This window comes from Vanellus vanellus (assembly GCF_965231255.1).
Source record: "Vanellus vanellus genome assembly, chromosome: 17".
Classification (NCBI taxonomy): Eukaryota; Metazoa; Chordata; class Aves; order Charadriiformes; family Charadriidae; genus Vanellus; species Vanellus vanellus.
In genome coordinates this window covers 7,958,302-7,978,226 of record NC_138922.1, presented here as the reverse complement: position 1 = coordinate 7,978,226, position 19,925 = coordinate 7,958,302, and the positions used below count along the sequence as shown (strand labels likewise).

Below are 19,925 nucleotides of genomic sequence, written 5' to 3'. Positions count from 1 at the left end.
GTATCTGAAGAGCTGATAGGGACAGCATGGCACTGCTGTACGTAGGATTTGGGGAGTGTCTGGCACATCTGTCCCTGCCAGCATCTTCCCCGACCCTGTGCCCGAGCTGCTCGTCTCTCACCGGCCCCTGTGCTGCCTCCACCTCTGCTCTGCTCCCAGGTCTCTCTTTGCAAGTTTACACATTAAAGCTGGGTATTTTTGACGCTTTGCATCTGCCTGTTTTTTTATTGCGTGAGAAATCCCTGCCCCGGGTCTGCGACGTGGGAGGCTGCTGCTCCCGGGTGCCGCAGAGCAGCGGGGCCGGGGGGGGGCCCTGGGAGCAGCTGTGGGGAGGGGGAAGCACCCGTAGCCCCTTCATCCCCACCGGGGCTTTCGTTGCACATTTCAGACAGTCCAAAGGTGAGAGGAGAAGAGTAAACACGGCCTGTTAAATTAAAACCAACCTCCTCCCCTGCTGTTCTCATGGTGCGGAGTCCAGCATTCCCCAAATAACTCCGTCTTCCCACCAATGGCATTGCTGCTGCCGCTTGGCTGATGTCTGCAAAAAATGCTGGATGGCTTCAACACAAACAGACGTTGGCTTTTTTCTGCTTTCCCCCCTCCAGCCTGAGCTCCCTTAACGTCACGGCGAGCCGCAAAGGGCCCTGGCAGGAGGAGGCAGCTGGAGTGTGAGGGTGCTGCCTGCAACGGTGCTGCCTGCACCCTGCTGTCCCTCAGGCGCTGCCAGGATCTGCCGGACCCAAAAGCAGCTCTGGTGGTTTCCTTTGCTGCCGCCTTTCTCTCTTATCGCGGTCCTGTGCTCAAACCAGCCCTCTTGGCGCTGGGTTTTGTTTCCTGACTTAGGGCAACATTCCCCAAAAGTGTTTCCCTCCATCTCCCCCCCGGAATGTGCACGCTCGTGGGGCTGTGCCCCCCTAGCCAAGGGGAAGGCTGTGCCAAGTTGATGCTGCAGACGATGGACCTCCCCTGTCCTGGGGCCGTACCGCAACACGCGTGCCCTGGTTTTCCTCTCCGCAGGCATCTGCCGCCGGCCGCCGTGGGATTCCTCTCCGCCGCCTTTCTCAGGGATGAGCGGCCGCAAGTGAATGCTCAGCCGAGTGGAGGAAACAAATGAGCCCACCCTCTGCTCCCAGCTTGGCCCTGCAGAGCTGGAGCACAGCCACCCCCCAGCACGCTGGGGGGGTTCTCGGCCACTGGGGTCCCTGCAGCAGGGGTTCGGTGCAGAGCCGCCTGGGAGGGATGTGTCCTGCAGCGTGCCATCTCCTCACTCGCCCGGCTGCAGCATGATTAAACGTGATCCCGGCTGCCCTGAGGACCTTTGGCCAGCCTGAACTTCAGCCAGGCCCTGAAGCCCGGCAGTGAGAGACACCAACAGTACCTCTGTGCCACCCTCCCTGGGACGATCCCAGGAGCCAGGGGCCAGCTTTTCCTGGCACCAGCAGCCCGGCTGCAGTGCCGGAGCAGCCCAGGCTTGTTACTGTCTTGCTCTGCCCTGGCTGACCCAAAACCCCAGATCTCACACTCTCATAACCCCCTGTGGCCACTTCTCCTTCCCAGGCCATGCGCAGAGTGCACCGGGCCGGGCAGAGCAAATCTCCCCGGGGTTTCCCCCATCTCCCCACCCCCGGGTCCCCCAGTTCCAGGGTACTGAGTGGGGGCCAGGAGCTGCTCGGGAGAGTGGGGCTGCTCTCTCATTTCCGCCACGCAGCGGGTTACCGGTGAGCATGGCCTCCTGTGCTGCTTTCCCACGCAGTTTCAGTTTGGGGTTTTTATTTCACTTTTGAAGCTTCGAGCATCCCTCCAGCGCTCGGAGCAGCGCCGGGGCCGGCAGCGGAGGCGGCATTCGAGGACCGGGCGAGGGGACGGGGAGGACGGGCCCCGTGAGGCTGCAGTGTGCCAGCCGGGACGTGCCCTGGGCGGAGCGGGGAGCGCTGGAGCGGGGAGCGCGTCTCCAGACGGTGTCTGGGCTGCCTGCGGTGACCCCGGGGGGGCAGAGCCGGCTCACAGCGGGGGTGTGGTGTGTGTGTGTGTGTGGCTCAACGGGAAAAGACGGAGGAGGCCCAGGGAGAGGTCCGGCGACCGGACCCCCGCTCCCCGCGGCACCGCGCCCGGGACGCCCCGGCGGGGGGAGACGACGTTTGCATACCCCCGCCCGCTGGCATATTTGCATAACCACGCCTCCTGTATCTCCATGGCCACACCTTCTATCTCCTTATTTGGCCTGTATCTCCCCGCCCCTCTCTCCGATTGGCGGTCTCCCGCCCCGCGCCCCGCCCTTGGGTATAAGAGCGGCGGCCGGGTGGGCGGGAGCGCAGAGGCGCTCGGCGCGGGCGGCGGGAAAGGGCGGCAGAGCCGTGGCCGCTCCCTCCCGCCATGAGCAGCAGCGCGGGCCCCGCGGCGCGGCTGTGCCGCCTGGAGCGGGGGCCGGACGGCTATGGCTTTCACCTGCACGGCGAGAAGGGCAAGCCGGGCCAGTTCATCCGGCTGGTAGAGGCGGGCTCACCGGCCGAGCGCTCGGGGCTGCGGGCCGGGGACCGGCTGCTGGAGGTGGACGGCGAGAACGTGGAGCGGGAGAGCCACCAGCAGGTGGTGGAGCGCATCCGCGCCGCCGCCGGTGCCGTCAGCCTCCTCGTCGTGGACCCGGTGGCCGACGAGCAGCTGCAGAAGCGGGGCGGGCCGGCTACCGAGCCCCCCGTGGGCGGCGGGCAGGCGGCCGCGGAGCCGGCGGAGCTCTCGGAGCGGGAGCCCAGCGGTGGCGGCGGCGGCGGCCAGCGTGTAAGTGGGCGACCGGGGGGCGGCTCAGGCGATTAAAAGTTTTCGGGGGAAGGGGGGGAGGGGGCGGTGTCCGGGGGGGCGGTGGTGGGGGGGGAGTGGAACCTCCCGGGAGCGGCCCCGGTCGTCGTCGCCTTCCAGCCGAGCGAGAGGGAGCGGCAGCAGCCGCGTCTCCCCCTCCTCCCCCGGGCGTCCTGTGCGGTTTCGCTCTTGGTTCTTTCTTTTTTGCTTTGCTTTAAACACAGCTCGCCAGGAGCACCGGGCCCCTGCTGCTTTTCCTTTTTTATTTTAACTTCCTTTTTTTTTTTTTTTTTTTTCTTAACATTTTTCTCTACCGGCCGTGTTGGATGGCGAGCAGGGGCAGGCGGGCGCACGGGGCGGTTTGGAGGGCTGTTTGGACTTGTAACCGGGCAGCCCGTCATGTCCCAGAGCCCTTCGGCCCCTCCTTGTGCTGCAGGGCCGGTAAAACGGGGTGAGAAAAGCAACAGGGAGTGAAGGGGATGGTGAGCTTCGACGTGCAGGTGAGCTGCCTGCGGCTGAGGGTGACTGGCATTAACCTGCTCCAAAATACAACAAAAAAAAACAGTGGCAGAGGGTATGTTGGGGGGTGTTATGACTGCAGGTGTTGGTGGCAGTCATTCGTGCCTTGAGTGTGTCTGGTCTTTGCTGTGGAGCGGAGATGATGGAGCCCTTCATTGGCTGGGGGGACCCATCCCATCGGTCAGTCCCCCATGTACAGACACTTACTCATTCAGGAATGTCGGCCTTAAGCTGCGTGTGGGAGTTAGTGGTTGCACAAACAAAGTGATGTAGAAAGGTGAGGTACTGAGAAATAGCTGACCTTTCCTGCCTGAAGCAGTTCCTAAGAGACGCTCTGGGCTGCCGGAGATAATACTGCTTTTTATTTACCCAGCAAAAACGTGTTTGTTGTTGCAACAGAGGTGAGGATGGTCTTCCTGGGAAGCAGCCTCCTTGTGTTCCCAGGGTGGGGGACCTTCTGGGGAGCTCATATGACCTGCTCCTAGAGACCAGTGTTGTGATGACTGGTGGAATGGGCTGAGCCCCAGCTCCCGGTACTGGTGAAGGGTTGATGCCATGGGGCCTTCCCAGTGCTGATGCTGAGCCCCAGGTGGACTTTGGTGCTTTGCTGAGCTGTTGTCACGCAGGGTTTTGCTGAGGATCAGGTGTTTTTATTAGTTGTCTCCTGTTGGACTTAGCCCGTTGCCCCCGGTTGGGCTGATCTACTGTAGGGCACTTGTCTCATCCCTGCCTGGTTAAAGCACCGCTCTGGCACCTCCCTGATGGGGTTGTTCAGGTGGGAACAACCAGACTCTGCCCCTGTCCTGCCCTGCTTGCTTGCTTGCTGTCCCCTGTGGCATCCCTGGTCCCTCAGGTCTGGCCGGGTCCTGGGCTGCGGTGCTGCCCCGCGCTGGGGGAGCGTGCCTGCCCTCCCATATATCATGGTGCCAGCACTCCCTTGGGCCAGCGACACCGTCTGTGCTGTGCTTTCCATTTCCAGATCTCTCCATGGGCTGGAAAAAATAAAAAGGACGTAGTTAATGCAGCTCGGGCAAGTCTGCTGCCAGGCTTGGGGGGGCTGAGGATGTGCAGGGGCCCCAACGTGCTGCAGGGTGGATGCCTGCTGGTAGGTGCTGTGCTGGATGGAGTGATGTAAAGAGCCTGGGAAGATGGCGATGCCCTGCGGGCTTAGGAGGGTGGCCAGCCCCTGTGGGAGATGCCCCACAGGCTTGGGCAGGGGGGCAGCCCTGGCAGGAGATGCTCCATGGGCTTGGGGAGCATTCTCGGGGTACAGCCTGTGCAGAGTTACTGTGGGTGTTTTTTTTCTCTGCACAGTAGCAGGAAGTGGGTGAAGCGGGTGACATTGCTGCCCTGAACAGTTTCTCAACAGGTAGCAGGAAATCTTGCGGCTGAGGGCAGGGCCCGGTGCTCAGGGAAGGAGAACAAAAGCGAGTGGGTTTGGAGACATTGCCCCAGCCGGGCACCCACCGAGTGGGATGGGAAGATGCCAGGCGAGATGCCGAGCCAAGCCGGAGCGGGCAGAAAGGGATTTCTCTCCAGCGAGCCAGGAACACATTGGCGTGCCTGTTCTCCAGCTGCTGGCGGGCAGCCGGTCCCTGCTGCCCCATTCCCCCGCAGCCCCCGACAGCCCCGTCCCAGTCCCACGGCTTGGTGGGATTCCCCCGGGGTCACTGTGGTGGGGAGCGGGAGGTTTGCATGTGTCAGAGTTCTGTTTGCTTTACTGGGCTGGACTTGCCGTTATTTGCTTAATGAGCCTGGAGACACTCGCTGCCGGGAGAGCTGGCCATAGCACCCACACCCTGCCGAGGGCCGAGCGAGGGTTTAACATCTCCCACCTTTGAGCAGGATCCAACCTCTCTCCAAACCCTGCTGGGTCCTGCACGGTCGGGACCCCACTGTGCCGGGGGACTCGGACACCCCTGCCGCTCCTAGGGCTGGGCACGGGCTGAGGAGGTTTTGGAGGGGTCATCATGGGCTCCCTTCTCGTTCCTCTAGAATCCTGGGCGTGCAAACCCCCCTGGTGCTGGGGTGAAGGTTTTGAGCCTCCCTGGAGGCACCCGGGGAGCTGATCCGTACACCCCTCGTCTGCGGCGCTGAGCCAGCGAGGTGACGGTTTTACACCCCCGGGGCCAGCCCTGCTTCTGGGGGCCCTGTGTTGTGGGGACTGTCCCCAGCGCTCGGTTGGGAGCTGTGACAGCTCGTCCTCCCCCCCGCCTACGTTTCCGGAAGCTTCAGTTGCTCGGGACTGTCTTGAGAAAGTTTCATGCAAACCGCAGGGCGTTAGAGCAGCACCGGCAGCTGCCAGCCCGGCACCCCGGCACGGGCTGGGGCTGCTTTTGCCAGGGCAAGGCTTTTGCTACCGGCCCTGGGTTTCCCTCTTGCAAATTTAGTGCTAAATTAGAGCCCTCCCTGCCAGCAAAGCTCATCCCTCCTTGTAAAACCTGGATGAGCCTCCCAAAGCTGGGTTTTGGGGTATAACAAGGAGCAGATCCCACCCCCACCCCATTTGGGAGCATTGCACTGGGGGTAGCTGGTGTCTAATTAGGAAATGAATTAAATTTCCTCTCAAGGCAGCTGCATGAAAAGCAGCTCCAGTCGAACGGGACGTGACGGGGATGCTGCGAGGAGGCTGCTTTGCATCCCCTTTGTATAAAGCCCGAATGCGTGCGCCAGATTTCAGGATCCGTGTGAATTTGCTGGCCTGGGCGTCCTCGGAGCCATTGTGTTTCTCTTTGAGTAACCGGGAATGTTGCTGATGGACTTGTTGCTGCTTGTAGGGCTGTGGGGAGTTTCCTGGGACTTGGGGCTTCAAAAGCTGTCCTGAAATTGCCGTTGGGGGGCTGGGAACTGGGGAACATGTGCTGGCACACCGTGCAGTTGGGGTCCCTGGGACTGCTGGTCCTGCTGGGTGGCCGAAGGTGCTGGGGAGGTATGGTCCGGCACGCTCCTGATAGTGCCCCAAGTCCTATTCCAGGGCAGGAATAGGGATGCGATGCTGCTGAGCTCCCCATCCCAAGTGGGGCATCTCTGCAGGCAGGAGATGTCCCTCTGCCACCCCCGGGTGCAGAGGGGTGGTACAGGATGCCCGTGCTGGGGGCTCAGTCTGGCTTCCCCTGCCGCCCTCCCCACTGGAGGTTGTAATTGCTCCTAATGAGGCTCTGCCAGCTAATCTGTGCTCCAGCGTGGTGTAAGGGCTGCTGGCGTTGGAGGAGAGAATGCAAAAGCTTACAGAAATTAGGGACGTTTCCATTCTGCCATCCAGCTCCCGGCCCCGCAGCCATGGGCTTCTCTACATCCCGGGTGTCAATCCCAAACCCTCTCACCTCGGCCCCCTTCTGGCCAGGGGGCCTCTGGGGCTGGAGGGATGCCCTGGCACAGGGTGCTCGCCCCGTGGATGGGCAGGATACGGCCACTGGAGGATTGGATGCATTTATATTTTTCTCTCGGAGGGGCAGAATGGTGGCTGCCCGCAGGGTTTCTGCTGGCATGAGGAATTTGGGGAGGGTGAAGGCACCCTGGCACGCTGGGCTGGAGGAGCTGCCGGCCGCTGGGGGGGACAGGTCACGGCTCAGCCAGGCTGCCCTCGCACCGGGTGCTCCTGCTTTCGCCGGCTGCCTTTGAGGGCTTAGTGCCTTCCTCGCTGCCATGACCTGTCCCCCTGCCCTGAGGCATCTGTCCATCCTGCAGGGCTCCCAACCTCCCCAAATTCATGGCCCCAGTGTCTCGGGGAGCCCAAGGCTGCCGGGGCTTTGTTGGTACCGGTGGGAGTGAAGTTGTCCCTCCTCCTCCTCACCCGGGAGCGCTGCCAGCGCCACTTGCCGGGTGCTCCCTCTGGCTTTGTCCTGAGCTATCGGCGTGGAGCAACCCAGTAGTGCTGCCAAGGGCACCGGGAGCGTGGGTGCTCATGGAGCCTGAACCCCCTCTTCTCACGGCAGGGACCCGGTGAGGTTCTGCCTTCCTCCGGGCTCCACCAGCTCCTGCCTTTTGGCCCTGTTTCCCTGTTCCCACCATGACTAGGGATTGCTGCCTGGGTGGGGGGGTGCAGTCGCAGCAGCCTGGGCACCCCGGGAACCTGCTGCCACCCAGGCACGGGGACCAGGGCAGAGCCCCCAGCCCCCTGGCACGGGGTGGGGGACACCGAGGGGTGGCTGGGGCAAAGTGGAGGTATCGCAGTCCTCCACCCAGCCAGGGAACCCGCTGTTGGTCTGCGGAAGAGACCCCACCGGCTCCTCGGGGTGCAGCCCTGGGCTGTTGCAGCGGGCATTGCCCGGTAGAGCCGGGTCCTAGGTGACTGCCAGCGCTGCGGTGCCCCGCGCTCACCTTCGCTCCCCGGCAGACGCGGCGGGGTGCGTGCATGTGTGCGCCGCCCTCCCCCGGGGCGTTGGCGAGCGGTGCCGGGGCGGCTGCCGGCCTTGACCCTAGAGGAAGGCGTTGTGCAAGAGGGACGGGGTTTTATCGTAGCGTTGGGCTTAGCGATTGCAAGTGTGTCACCCTGGCCCGTGTGGGACCCTGTCGCAGCACCCCGGGGACCAGGCTTTCCTGGCAGGGGGGGGCAAAGGGGATTTCACGGTGAGAAGGGAGTGTGCTGGACAGGGGGTGAGGAGCACCACGGTGCGGGTATGGTAGGGGAAATTGCTGCAGTGTGTGCCCCCAGTGATGCTACGGGTACCGAAGGAGAACAATCAATCTCAGAAGAAAGAATAAATATTAAACCCCCTGGTGAGGAATATTTCAGGAGCTTGAGCATGGCTGGGCTGCTGGAAGAGCCCTACCAAAGCCCAGGAGCTGGTGGTCAGGGCAGTATTGAACCATTTTATATATAAATAAAATAATAATATATTATAATAATAAACCATTTTATATATATATATAAATACACAGCAGTGGTGTTTGGGCACTGGGGTCGGAGCAGTTCTGACAGCGCTGTGTGCGGGCGGCTGGTTCGCATCACCCGGTTCCTCTGATGCTTCCCGGGCACCCCGCTGCCCACTGGGTGGGTGAAGGCAGTTCCTCTTTGTCAAACTCCTGGGGATGCTCCTGCTTCCCCCGCTGCTGCAGTGTGGGGAATTACACTGTTAATGGGCTTGTGGGGGGCCATGGACATCCCAGTCGGGTTTCCTGTCTCCAGATGCTGGCGGATCTGCAGGTCAGGGTGAAACTGGGTGCAGACAAGCTGGGTCTTGCTTCCTGGCGAGGTGAACGTCCCACGTCACGCTGCCCCGGTCGAGCTGGTTTCTCTGTTTTGCAATCGTGGAGGGTCGTGCTGGGACAGTGAGCTGTGCTTCAGAATCAGAGCTGCTCCATATGGATCCCAGCTGCCTGCCCAAGCCCCGTGTGCCCCTTCCCTGCTGGCAATGGCTGCGGGGTGCTTTGGGGTGGGAGGTCCCATGGCTGGGTTTGCCGTGGGGGCTGCAGCTTGTAAGGGGGTGATGGAGTGATGGAGGGCAGCTGAGACTTCTCTGGTACCAAAGACTTCCTGCGTGGGGTGGGATGCTTCCCAGCAGCCTGGGCTGTGTTTCCTCCTCCACCTTTGTGTGGCAGTTGCAATCCTGATCCCAGAAGGAAGAGTGTGGTCTGGGGACAGACGTAATAACATGTTTCTTTGATTGCAGCAGAACCTTAATGTGCCCTGCACCTAATTAATTAAGTAGAGGTTGGGTTCATAGGGTGTTTTGGCACCCTGTGTTGCAACTTGAGGTGTCTGTGGGTGCAGATGGCCACCCGAGGATGGTGTCTCTGCCACCCAAGCGGATGTCTGGTGGTTCTGGTGCTGTCCTTGGGTGTTGGGGGTTCCGGGAGCATCCTTCCCATGGGCTGTCCCCTTTGCAGGAGGAGCTGCGGCCGCGGCTGTGCCACATAAAGAAGGGCCCCAATGGCTATGGCTTCAACCTGCACAGCGACAAGAGCCGCCCCGGGCAGTACGTGCGTGCCGTCGACCCTGACTCACCGGCCGAGGCGGCTGGGCTGGCCCCCCAGGACCGCATCATCGAGGTATGCTGGGGCAGGGGGAGCTGCTGGCGGGCTGGGGAAGGGGGGGGCATATCCCCAAAAAACATCAGTGCTTCCTCGCATCCCTGTGCCCGGGAGGGAGCTGCCCTTTGCCAGGACAAAGCGTGGTGTCCCCGGCACCGGCAGTGACTCACGGTGCAGCCGCCCGACCCGCAGCAGCCTGCCGGTCCCCACCCAGGGGTGCAGCACCACAGAGGGCTGGGGCTGAGTGCGAATTCGCCGGCTGTGGGTTAAGCAGCGGTAGCGCTGTCCCCTGCCCGGAGCAGGAGTGTCCCTGGGGTGGGGCGGGCTGGGGACAAGGTGCACGATGGCCCCAAGGTCTGCTGCTGGCCGTGACCGGGGTGTGGACGGGGACAGGGTTTGTGCCAAGAGGGATGGTGACCCATGAGGGCAAGGACTGGCTGAGCTCCAACCCCACCGCTCTCCAGGGCGAGGGGCTGCTGCCTCTTTTGGGGTGAAGCTTTGGGGTCTTTGGGGACCGTGCTGTGGCACAAGGGCTTTTTGCCTTGCCCGTGCTGCCCATCTCCTGCACCAGCCCTGGGTCCATGCCCTGCTGGGTGTTCCCTGCCAGCTTTGCCCGTATGATCCTGTGCTAATCACTCAAAGGAAAATCTGCTTTTAATGAGGTTTTGCTGGCTTCACTGCTAATCCGTGCTAGGCTGCGGATACCTGTGGGGCCTGTTGGGTGGCCGTGCTGGGGCTGTGACTGGTACCAAGGCTGGTACCTGGTGCTCCCAAGGGACAGATGTCCCCTGGCCCCAGCAGTGATGCGGTGCTGTGCCCACAGGTGAATGGGGTGTGCGTGGAGGGCAAGCAGCATGCCGACGTGGTGGCAGCCATCAAGGCAGGAGGTGACGAGACCAAGCTGCTGGTGGTGGATGTCCTCACGGATGAGTTTTTCAAGAAGTGCAAGGTGGTTCCCTCGGAGCAGCACCTGACAGGTGAGCTGGGGGCTGTGCTGCAGGGAGGGGGCTTTGTGCCACCTCTGTGTCACCATGTCACCAAACCTAGGGGTGCTGGGGGGAGTCTCTGAGCCCTGGGAGGTGGAGGTCTCATCACCCTGGGGCCAAGCAGGGTCACCCAGCTTTGGCATCTCCCTGCCCAGCTGAGGGACCCGTGCCAGGGCGGTGGGGCTGCTGTGGGCTCTACAGGAAGGCAGGTTTATGGCCCCGGGTTGCACTTTGGCAGGGTTTATGGCTCGGGGAGCGAACAGGCAGCAGCTGCCCTTCGCTCTCCTCCACAGCCTCCGCTCAGCTGTGGCCCCCTCCCTGCTGTCACGGTGGTCCCCAGGAGAACAGGGAGGGAGAAGGTCTCACTGGTCTCTGTGTCATGGCTGTCATCATGGGGATGTCGCTGGTGCCCAGCAGCATCCCCCTGTGCTGCAGGGCTGGTTCTGTGGGGTGGGTTAAAAAATTTGGGACCTGGGCAGTGTTGGGTGAGCGCTGGCCATGTGCAGCCTTTGCTGGGCACTGCTGTGCCTGCTGGGGGGGGGGGGGGGGGTAGGAGGGGACAAGGGGACAGAGCAAGTACATCCTTACATCCTTACCCAGCATCCGTGTCCTCACCTTGCAGGTCCCTTGCCAGAACCAGTTGCTAATGGTGATATAGAGAAGGTAAGAGAGCCTCATCTTGCTTTTAATCCCATCTATCCCAGTCTCCGGGCAGGGACCCTGCCTGTTTAGGTATCCCCTCTGCCCATGGGTGGGTGATGCCACCAGGGACCGTAGTGCTCCCAGGCTGCCACGCAAGAGCAGGTGCCACTGGGAAGGGGACCAGGAGCCAGTGTCCCCCCCAGGAAGGGGGTTGCCTGTGGGGCTGAGTGCCACGGAGGTGGCTGCAATGCTTCCCTTCTTCCTCCTTACCCTCCTCCTCCTCCTCCTCCTCCAACCTCATGATGCTGCAGGGAAGCAGCATCCAGCCCTGCAGCCGCCCTCCTCATCCCCGGGGCAGTCAGCCCGGGGTTTAATCCCTGCCTTCCCTGGATGGGCAGCGCTGGAGGTATTCATGAGCCTGGAGTTCACAGGGATTATGTGTGGGGAGGATGGACTTTACCACCCCCAGGTGGGACTCGTAGCTCTGGGGGATGTTTCCAAACTTCACGGCTGGAACTGCCCCGCTCACGCTCGCTCCCTGCTTCCCCCGCCAGGAAAACGGAGGAGAGCTGCAGTCCAACTCAGTGTCCGAGAGCCTGTCCAGTCCCGGGCCGCTGGCTGTGTCCCCTGATTCCAGCGAGACCCACAGCGAGGTAGGGCTGGAGATGCCGGGGGGAGGCGGTGGTTGGAGCCCCCACTGTGGGGCTGTCCTGGGGGGCACGGTGGGGCTGACGCAGCCTCTCGCTCCCCAGCCCAACACACAGGAGGGTGACAAGCGCCATTCGGCATCCGGCTCCCTCCTGGACCTCGACATCCCGCTGGCAGTGGCCAAGGAGCGGGCGCACCAGAAGCGCAGCAGCAAACGGGCACCCCAGATGGACTGGAGCAAGAAAAACGAACTGTTCAGCAACCTGTGAGGGCCCTGGGGTGGGGGTGAGGGTCCACTGGCCCCCCCAGCTTTGCACCCACCTCTCCTGCATCCCCCTCCTCCCCGCCACAGGCTCCCGGTGGGGGTGCGGGGCTGCTCCCCACCACCCTGACCTGAGGGATGGGGCTTGGTGGCCAGTGAGCATCCCCACAGCGGGGTCCTGGGCAGTGATTTCAGGCTAGAGAGAGCCAGGGGGGTGCTGGGGACCTGCCCCCTGCCCTGACCCCATCCCTGGGGTGCTCTTCCAGCCCTGCCTTGAAGCCCTACACAGACCTGTAGGCACAAGCAGGGGTTCGGGTGAGGATGGGAGATTTGGGGTGGCCCAATGCCCAACACTTCTGATCCCTGCTGGTCCCTGGTTCTTCCCCCACCTCAAACCCCATCTCCATTTGAGCTCCCCTCTTCCCCCCTCCCCCCCCTCCAAATTGCCCTTTAACTGCAAAACCTGTTTTAGTGAATTTTAGCAATCCCCACCTGCCTGGCCACTGAACACAGCGATCTCCGCCCCGGGGTGTTTGAGCCCCACCTGGAAAGCTCCGTCCACGATGACCCTGTCCCTTCAGCCCCCCAGGTCCCAGCGGGTGCAAGGAGGGACATGGGTGCCCAACATAGTGGGGAGCCCCCAGCACCCTGCCCCTGGGGCTATTCTGGGAGAGGAGAGGGTGTCTGGAGCCAGCGCAGCAAGCAATAATTATCTCCTTTGCTCCTGCTCACTCCTGGAGACGGAGCCGATCAGGGTTTGAATCCGACACTGTTTAATTTAAAGGCTTCTCAATAGACTCTGGGTGTTTGTTTTTTTTTCCCAAAATAAGAGTTTTCCAATCACACTGTGTTTTTGTTTTTTTTTTTTTTTTTTTTTTTTTTTTTTTAAAATGTATTTTGTGGAAATCTCTCCTGTGGATGTTTTGTTTCTGTGTTTTGCTATCGGGTGTTGTCATACTGTCCAGCTCAAGAGAAATTCTGTTTACTGGAATAAACCTTCCTGACTTCACATTTCTGGTTTAAGGCTAAATCCTTCTGAAGCCTGAGGGAGCAGGGGCTCGGTGGGGGCTCACCATGCTGCTGGGGTTGGGGGAAGAGGCAGGTAACGCTCCCAGTGATGGGGGACACTGGGGCTGGTTTGGGTAACCCCTCAGCACCCAGTGGGGCCAGGCTGGGGAGGTTGGGGAGGGTTAATGCCTCGGGGTGATTAAAGGGCTGTAATCCCCTGGGGAGGGTGGTGGTGGTGATGTGAGGCTCTAATCTGTGTCTGTTGGCCTGGTTGGAGGGCGGCAGCTCTGCTGGGGCAGCCCAAATCTGCTCCCAGCCCCTCGGGGGGGGGGGGGGGGGGGGGGGTGTTGGGGTTGGAGTGAGCCTGAGCCCCAGGGTTGCATCCCGGGCTGGGGGAATTGGTGGGGAGAGGGCTGCTTGTCCCTCTAAATGGATGGCTCTTGGCCCTGGCTGGGGAGCGAAGCAGGGGACAGCAGGGCAGAGAGGTGTTTCAGTGTGGGGTTAGTGATGGTGCCATGGCTGGAAGGGGTTGGGGACCCAGCATGGTGGGACTAGGTTGTCCACAGGGCTCTGTCACCCTACCTGCTTCCCAGGGCTATTTTTAAGCTCGTGCGGGGCAGCTTATACACGGTCGAGCTAAGCCCTGCTGCCACAGAGGGTGAGTGCAGGGGCACGCTTGCCTGGAGTGCTCAGCTGGGATATGGCACGGTGGCTTCCCAGGGACAAGGCAGGGCTGTGCTCTCAGCAGTGGCCATGGTGTGCTGTTGACCTGCAGCCCCAGCCTCTGCCTGGCATCTTTGCTTCTTCCCTGTCTGCACAGTCTAGTTTTGTGCTCCAAGCCTCTGGACAAGCCCCTGAGTGGATAAGTGGTGACAGAGGTCTGCAGCTCAAATGACATCCAGGTGACAAAGTGCCGCCAGATCTGCGGGGGACGTGCAGGCTGTCGCTGCCCCTGGAAGCCTGTTTCAACCTGCCTCATCCTCCAACGTCATGTCCTCTGTGGTGGTACTGCTGAGCAGAGGTGAGCCCCTGTCCCCTCCTTTCCCACCCTCTCCCCTTTGGGGCCAGCAGGATGTCCCTACCTGGGACAGAGTGCCGTGCTGAACCTTGGGACTGCCCGGCCAGTCCCAGGAGCACCTTTTGCCTCTTTGACTGGTCAGAGCAACCTGGGGACTGGTTCTCTGTGGGAACCTTGGTAGAGCCCCACCATGGTTTCCCCCACCCAGCCCGGGGGAGGGCCATGGCTCCAGGACAGACCCAACTTTGTTTCGGGTTGCCTGGGCGAAGACTTTTCCCAGCTGCCCGTGGAGGCGGGGGAGCACGCCAGCGTTGCTGGGGACTGGGGATGCCAAGCGGGGAGCTCACCAGCGCCAGAGCAACCGGCTGGGCACAGGGAGCCGCGGCAGGGCTGGGGAGGGCTGCACAGTTTCACTGTGCACCCTCGGCCCTGGCAGCAGAAGTTAAAAGAAATTATTTTTCCCACCTTGGTCACTATTTAGGGGAGCAAATCCCACCCCAGCTACATCTCTCCTGCCAGTCTGACCTTGGTCCTCTGGCAGAGGGGTGAAACGCTCCATGGAAGGAGCACAGAGACAGCAGCAGTTCACCCGGCAGGTTCTGCAAATCTTGTTCTGGGGGACAGAATCCATTCCTGCCTGCAGCAGGTGACGAAGAGCACAAGGATTAGTAGCCCTCGTCATGGTAATCCCAGCTGGAAGTAGAGCCGCTCTTCACTTCAGTATGGCACAAAGCTTTTGCTACAACTAAATCCATGCTAAATACTTGTGGTTTAAAATACCACGATACACTGTTCCCACACTTAGTTTTAATATTAGTCACAGGAATAATTGTATTTAAATGAACTAAAATTGGAAAACTAAACCCCCCCGGCCCTAAAAATACAGGCACAGCAACACTAAAAATTCCACAATCTCCAATAAAAACACCCCTGGGGATATCTGAAAGCTATTACCTGATGCTTCATAATTGGAACAAATAAATTCTGGTCTAGAATTAGCCATTACGGCTGCTATTACAGTGGGAAAACATGCAGGAGTGTTAGTTATCTGCCTTACCTTCTGTCCTCTTCTCTTAGTGAGCTCCCCTACTGTGGAGTGCATGCCGAGTAGGGCAGGAAAGGTCGGGCTAAATAACTGCATTAAAAAGTCTGTCCAGTGGGAGTCAGCCAAGTACCTCTTCTTCCGCAATAGAACGCTGAGGCCGGCTGGCTAACTCCTGCCCTAAACGTATCTGTCCCCAGAAAGAGATATTTTTTTCCCTGCCATTCATCTTACTGGAGAGGAGCTGAACGGAGCCTCCAGGCTCAGCAGAGCAAGTCCTGAGCTCCTTGAAGGAAGGGATTGCTACGGAATCTTTCAGTTGTGTTCTCTTCCTCCTTGCTTTCATAAAAGCAGCCTGGTAAACTGAAGTGCAATATCCCTTCACTGATGGCCTTAGGTTTCCAGGTCCACACTCTTAACAGGCAGCAGCGTGCCAAAACACGGCCCTGAAACTCAGCAAGGGGGTTTGCCTCAGCAGGCTCCTGCAGCTGCCAGTTCCCCCTGTTATGCAGCGATTGTGGCAAGGCTCTGCTCTACTCTCGGTTGGCTGATATAAATAATTTTCATCGCGTTAATAGCACTTTCCCTTTGGTTGTGCTCACCTGCTCCTGAGGTGCTTGCTTCCAGGACCCAGCAGTGCCCCCCTGCAACCCACCGCACCCCAGAAAACAGGATTCAAAGAGTCTCTGCTGTCCTTTACAACTTCTAACCACCCTTTCAGCAACCAAAGCGAGCAGCCGAGCCACACTGCTCCCAGATAGCTCTGGCGAAACCTCAGATTTTTGTCAGTTCTTTTATTCAGGAGAAAACAGACAGCTACCAGCACACTGAGACTGCCTCTATCAAACTGATGAATCCTGCACTAAGGGCTTTGGAAGAAGGAACAGTGGGTGCTGCTTGTCCAGAAACTGGTCACACCAGGAATCAATTAATTGCTGGTGATTTTAGGTTCTGCTGGAACAGCATGTTAAGGTTACAGTCATTCCTGGTCAAGCCTTTAAATTAGTGGCTGTTCTCCAGGTCCAAATTTCAGGCAGTATTCCTGGCTGGTGCAACAAGGTGCAAAGTTGACACGATGACAAAGTAACCGAAGGAGACAGATGAAAACAGTTAAGTGCAGCATTGGCTCACTAGTGTCCTCCACACCCAGACCTCACAACAGTCTCCAACTGCTCCCTGGAAACCAGGCCTGTGTCTGGATGTGTCTGTCAGGTCTCCAGCACCCCAGCTGGCAGCTTCACTTCAACATAGCTCTTCTCCTCCACGTGATTTGTCTGTTCCAGGAGCCACCGTCTCTCCTGGTCACTGACATCCAGCCTCAGTGTCACCTCTTGGAAAATGCTGTTCACAGCAACCTGCATCATACAGAGGAAAAGCAGCTCAATCCCGGTCACAGGGCAAATGCCACTCACGTTCTCTGGGTAGAAGAAGGGCTGTTACCGCACCTCCTTAAAATGAAGTTTTTTGAACATGCAGATACTGGCTTCATTTTCCTGACCAATCTTAGCTTCAAATTTGTTGATCCCCAGGTTTCTCACGCCTGCAAAAGAAACCAGAAAGAGAAGTATTTCTATTACCTGCTTGGCTGCCACACCTATGAAAGCACAAGACTCCAGTTCCTGGGGCAGATGCATCCCTTACTACCCTCTCTGTATCCCTGAGAATATGAGCTTCTAGATCACATCCCGACTCTACTCCCGTTCCCATGCACTGAGCCACCCTTACCATAGGACATCATCATCAGAGTTGCCTCCTTGCCAAACCCTCTGCCTCGATAGCTGGGCTCTGAAAGAGAGAGCCACAGAAGTCAGCACCGAGTTATGGAAGACAAATCAGCCATGCCAGACACTTTTCAGAAGAGACTGTGACGTGGACCAGCAAAGCATGCTGATCACGGCTGAACAGCCAGAGTAAAGCAATGAGAAGAAAAAGTTGTACATAACATCTGCCTGCAGCTGGCTTTAGCCACAGTGACAGAGGTCCAAGCTATGAAGCAGAACTTGACCTGCAATCATAATTTCAATCTCGCCCAAAGTCGGATCCTCAGCGTCGGTGAGGAAGAGATTCACGTCTCCCACCATGCAGTCCTCATCCGCACATGCCTGCCCAGACCACCGCTCCGTGTCCAGCACAATGAAGGTGCACTCTGGGGAAAACAAAAATGTAGCAGCATTTTCAGGGCATGCTGAGAATTATTCGTAAATTACCAAAGGAGGAAATCAAAAGCATGCAATGGACAGAGGAACAACAGTTTCCACATGTTAACAGTGAGGAAGAGCTGATAATTAGGCCTCCCATGCCAAGTATACCTGCTCCCATCCCTAGAAATATAAGAAATATTCTGAAAAACGCATTGTGAGGGTGACGTAGACACCAAGACTAGAAACAGCCTATTTAAGAAGCATGAAAACTTTCATCGCATGACTGAGGTCGCCCTGCATTGTCTCACTCTGCAGCAAGTTTGGGCAAATAATTTTTTGGTGCACAAGAGACTGAGACCTAGTGATTCACCTAGTCCATATTATTTTTGCTTTTAGTATGGCTTTTAATGCCAGCTAAGACAAATACTCCAGACAGGTTTTTGCCAGCCTCAGTATTTCGCAGCTTGCTGTATTTCTACTAGGCTTTTATGGGCAGTGATTCATTATCTATAGGAGAGCCAGGGAACCAATTCAGTCAGCACACCTCAACCAAGTAATTATAAAGTCATTCGATTTCTCAAAGAAAAATACAACCCCCTTCCACGTTTTTACGACAATCAGACCTGGGAGTGTTGATCGTGCAGCAGCAGCTCAGCAGATAACACTGTGGGAAGTAAATCACTGTAATCTTTGAAAAATTGCATACATAAAAAGGACACCAACACCCCTGGACATTCTCTACTTCCCTGAACATATACCAGCTATAAACAGAAAGCCAGTTCAAAGCTACTGTTGTAGAAGGTGTCAAGTCCCCTCTGCTTCAGCAAGTAGAGCCCACTCTCAGCACTCTCAGCCCACTGTCGGCCCTTTATGGGACAGAAGGGACCTGCTCAACACTCCCACCCACCCTTAGAAAAGGTTTAACATCCTCACTGTCTGCATCGTCCTGCCAGCTGCGCTGCATCTCATATTCCTGCTCCAGGCTGAGTGGTTCAGAGGCGGTCAGGCGCTGCAGCTCCTTGGACTGCATCCACTCATGGTACCTAACAATGGGACCCAGAATCAGATCACTGCGTGAGCTACAGTATCAGTCTGATTTCCACAAGCACTCAAAGGATCAGGCTGTTGTAAACCTATTCTAGAAACACTAGCCTGGTATTCATAGCAACTTCAAAAGTATCCATAAGCCTCTCCCCTTATCTAACACAGGAATTGGTGTTCTCCATGGAAATTTAGCAAGTTTGTCCATCCTGTAGCTTTGTTTGAAAAGTGCCTGATGCAAATGACCTTTTTAAAAGTACTGGGCATTGAGTTCTGGTGCATTTCATCCCAACTGAGACTGATACAGCATCTCCCAGACACTGACAAAGTGACTAATACAGATATCTTTGTGCTGAGGCTGCAGCTGCCCAGGCCAGCACGTTACAAACTGCTTGCACGCCTGCTTCTAATTTATCAAACATCCATCTGGCTTTACACATTGAAGTTTTGCTCTTCCACTGTCATTAGGGAAAGACATCAATGAACAAGAGAACTGTTGGCGGTTCACTCACAGACAGGTATTTCTCTTTCCGTGGGAACATAGTGGCACAGATGAAATTCTCTTTGACAGCAGACCTGGCAAAGAGCGCAGACCTGCCAGGGATGTCTGCAGCAGGGCACAGAGGGCAAAATTGACTGCCTTTCTACATGTGCTTTTTCTGCTGTGTGGTTCCCAGGGAGAAGAGGCCCCGGCAGCTCTCAAGCCAGCACCCTTTCTGAACACACCACACTCCCTTCAGAAAGCGAAGTGAATCAGACAATGTAGAGTATCAGAGGAGGACATGAACCACGTTACCGGGGCACGTGTGCAGAAGTGTATGGCACCAGGGTCACCCTCTGTCCTTGCAGCACAGTGTTCTGGTTAATCTTCATGGCCTCTGCACTGAGAGAGAGACCCAACACCCCACTCCATGTCTCCAGCGAGGCCAAGGAATGGCACAGCACCCCCAGGAGCCCTCTGGGAGCCAGTAGTGGCAGCTCTCACGGTGAGGACAAGCCCCAGCTCATACCAATCCCTCACACAGCAACTTTCCCGCGTTCCCCCTGCTCCCCCCAACCCAGGCCAGGGCTGCATCAGTGCCAAGTGCCCTCAGGGCCCCAACAGTGGCTGGGAGTCTGCCCTGACAGGGGACACTTAGCACTTCATGACCCAGGTGGTGGTGGCCTGTTCTGACACACTGCGGGCCTCAGGTCTGAGGGCAGATCCAGGGCTGGGGGCAGAGCCGGAGCTTGAGGGGGAGCCCCGGGCCTGAGGGGGGATCAGGGCCGGAGGGGGGATCGGGTCCTGAGGGGAACCCTGGGGCCTGAGGGGAGCCGCGAGCCCGAGAGGAGGCAGTGCCCGGGGCCGAGGGGAGCCCCGGTACCGGGAGAAAACCTGTACCTTCTGTGTCGCCCGTCCGCGCATGCGCAAAGCTCCACCCGCCTCTACGCCCCGAACCGTGTGGCGTCATCGCCCCGCCCCTACCTCTTCCGCGCCCCGCCGGAGCGCACGTGACTCCGGCGCCCAATCGCGGTCGGCGCATTCTCCCCGCCCCCCCCCCCCCCCCCGGCGCCGGTCACGTGTGCGGAAGGTGCCGGTGGGCGGTGCCTGCGTCGTAAGTGTCACTCCCGCGATGAGGGAGGCGGGGCTGCCGGCATGAGCCGCCGGCGGTGAGGTACTCGGGGGTCCTGGGGCGGGAGGGGTCGTCTGGGGCAAGGCCTGGGGAGGGTCCCCGTGAGGGAGAGTGTGGGGTGAGGCCTGGGGAAGGGTCACGTAGGCGGGGTGAGGCCTGTGGGGGTCCCGGTGTGGTGCGGCTGTGGGCTGGGGCGACAAGGCCCTTGCGGGGGGGGAAGGCCGCGTGGGGCCCAAAGG

At 58.9% G+C, this 19,925-nt stretch overlaps 2 protein-coding genes across 3 annotated transcripts; one reads left to right on the top strand and one right to left on the bottom strand.

The window, feature by feature from the left end:
• Nucleotides 1-2,316: 2,316 nt before the first annotated feature.
• NHERF1 (NHERF family PDZ scaffold protein 1) lies at nt 2,317-12,663 on the top strand. The gene is made up of 6 exons (XM_082492268.1): nt 2,317-2,775; nt 9,142-9,303; nt 10,109-10,262; nt 10,894-10,934; nt 11,468-11,566; nt 11,666-12,663. The coding sequence occupies exons 1-6, from the start codon at nt 2,374-2,376 to the stop codon at nt 11,828-11,830; spliced, it is 1,023 nt and encodes a 340-aa protein (XP_082348394.1). The 5' UTR covers nt 2,317-2,373; the 3' UTR covers nt 11,831-12,663.
• A 3,017-nt stretch (nt 12,664-15,680) lies between these two features.
• On the bottom strand, nt 15,681-19,492 carry NAT9 (N-acetyltransferase 9). Of its 2 annotated transcripts, XM_082492154.1 has the most exons (7): nt 19,455-19,481; nt 18,870-18,956; nt 17,966-18,075; nt 16,897-17,037; nt 16,617-16,676; nt 16,337-16,431; nt 15,681-16,246 (listed from the first exon to the last, which is right to left on the bottom strand). In XM_082492154.1, exons 2-7 carry the CDS (start codon nt 18,944-18,946, stop codon nt 16,100-16,102), a joined length of 630 nt encoding a protein of 209 aa, XP_082348280.1. In that variant the 5' UTR covers nt 18,947-18,956; nt 19,455-19,481; the 3' UTR covers nt 15,681-16,099. The 2 variants fall into 2 exon arrangements, with proteins under 2 accessions (XP_082348280.1, XP_082348281.1); XM_082492155.1 differs by lacking the exon at nt 18,870-18,956 and having other exon boundaries at nt 19,455-19,492.
• Between the last annotated feature and the right edge of the window lie 433 nt (nt 19,493-19,925).

What these genes read in the sequence shown, in the direction of transcription:
- NAT9 (XM_082492154.1), bottom strand. Translation starts at nt 18,946, where the DNA reads ATGAAGATTAACCAGAACACTGTGCTGCAAGGACAGAGGGTGACCCTG. An exon ending in GATTGAAATTATGATTGCAG is followed by an intron (nt 16,677 to 16,896) that starts GTCAAGTTCTGC and finishes TCTCTCTTTCAG; the next exon opens with AGCCCAGCTATCGAGGCAGA. An exon ending in AAAAACTTCATTTTAAGGAG is followed by an intron (nt 16,247 to 16,336) that starts GTGCGGTAACAG and finishes TGTATGATGCAG; the next exon opens with GTTGCTGTGAACAGCATTTT.
- NHERF1 (XM_082492268.1), top strand. Translation starts at nt 2,374, where the DNA reads ATGAGCAGCAGCGCGGGCCCCGCGGCGCGGCTGTGCCGCCTGGAGCGG. An exon ending in CCCAGGACCGCATCATCGAG is followed by an intron (nt 9,304 to 10,108) that starts GTATGCTGGGGC and finishes CTGTGCCCACAG; the next exon opens with GTGAATGGGGTGTGCGTGGA. An exon ending in CTCGGAGCAGCACCTGACAG is followed by an intron (nt 10,263 to 10,893) that starts GTGAGCTGGGGG and finishes CTCACCTTGCAG; the next exon opens with GTCCCTTGCCAGAACCAGTT.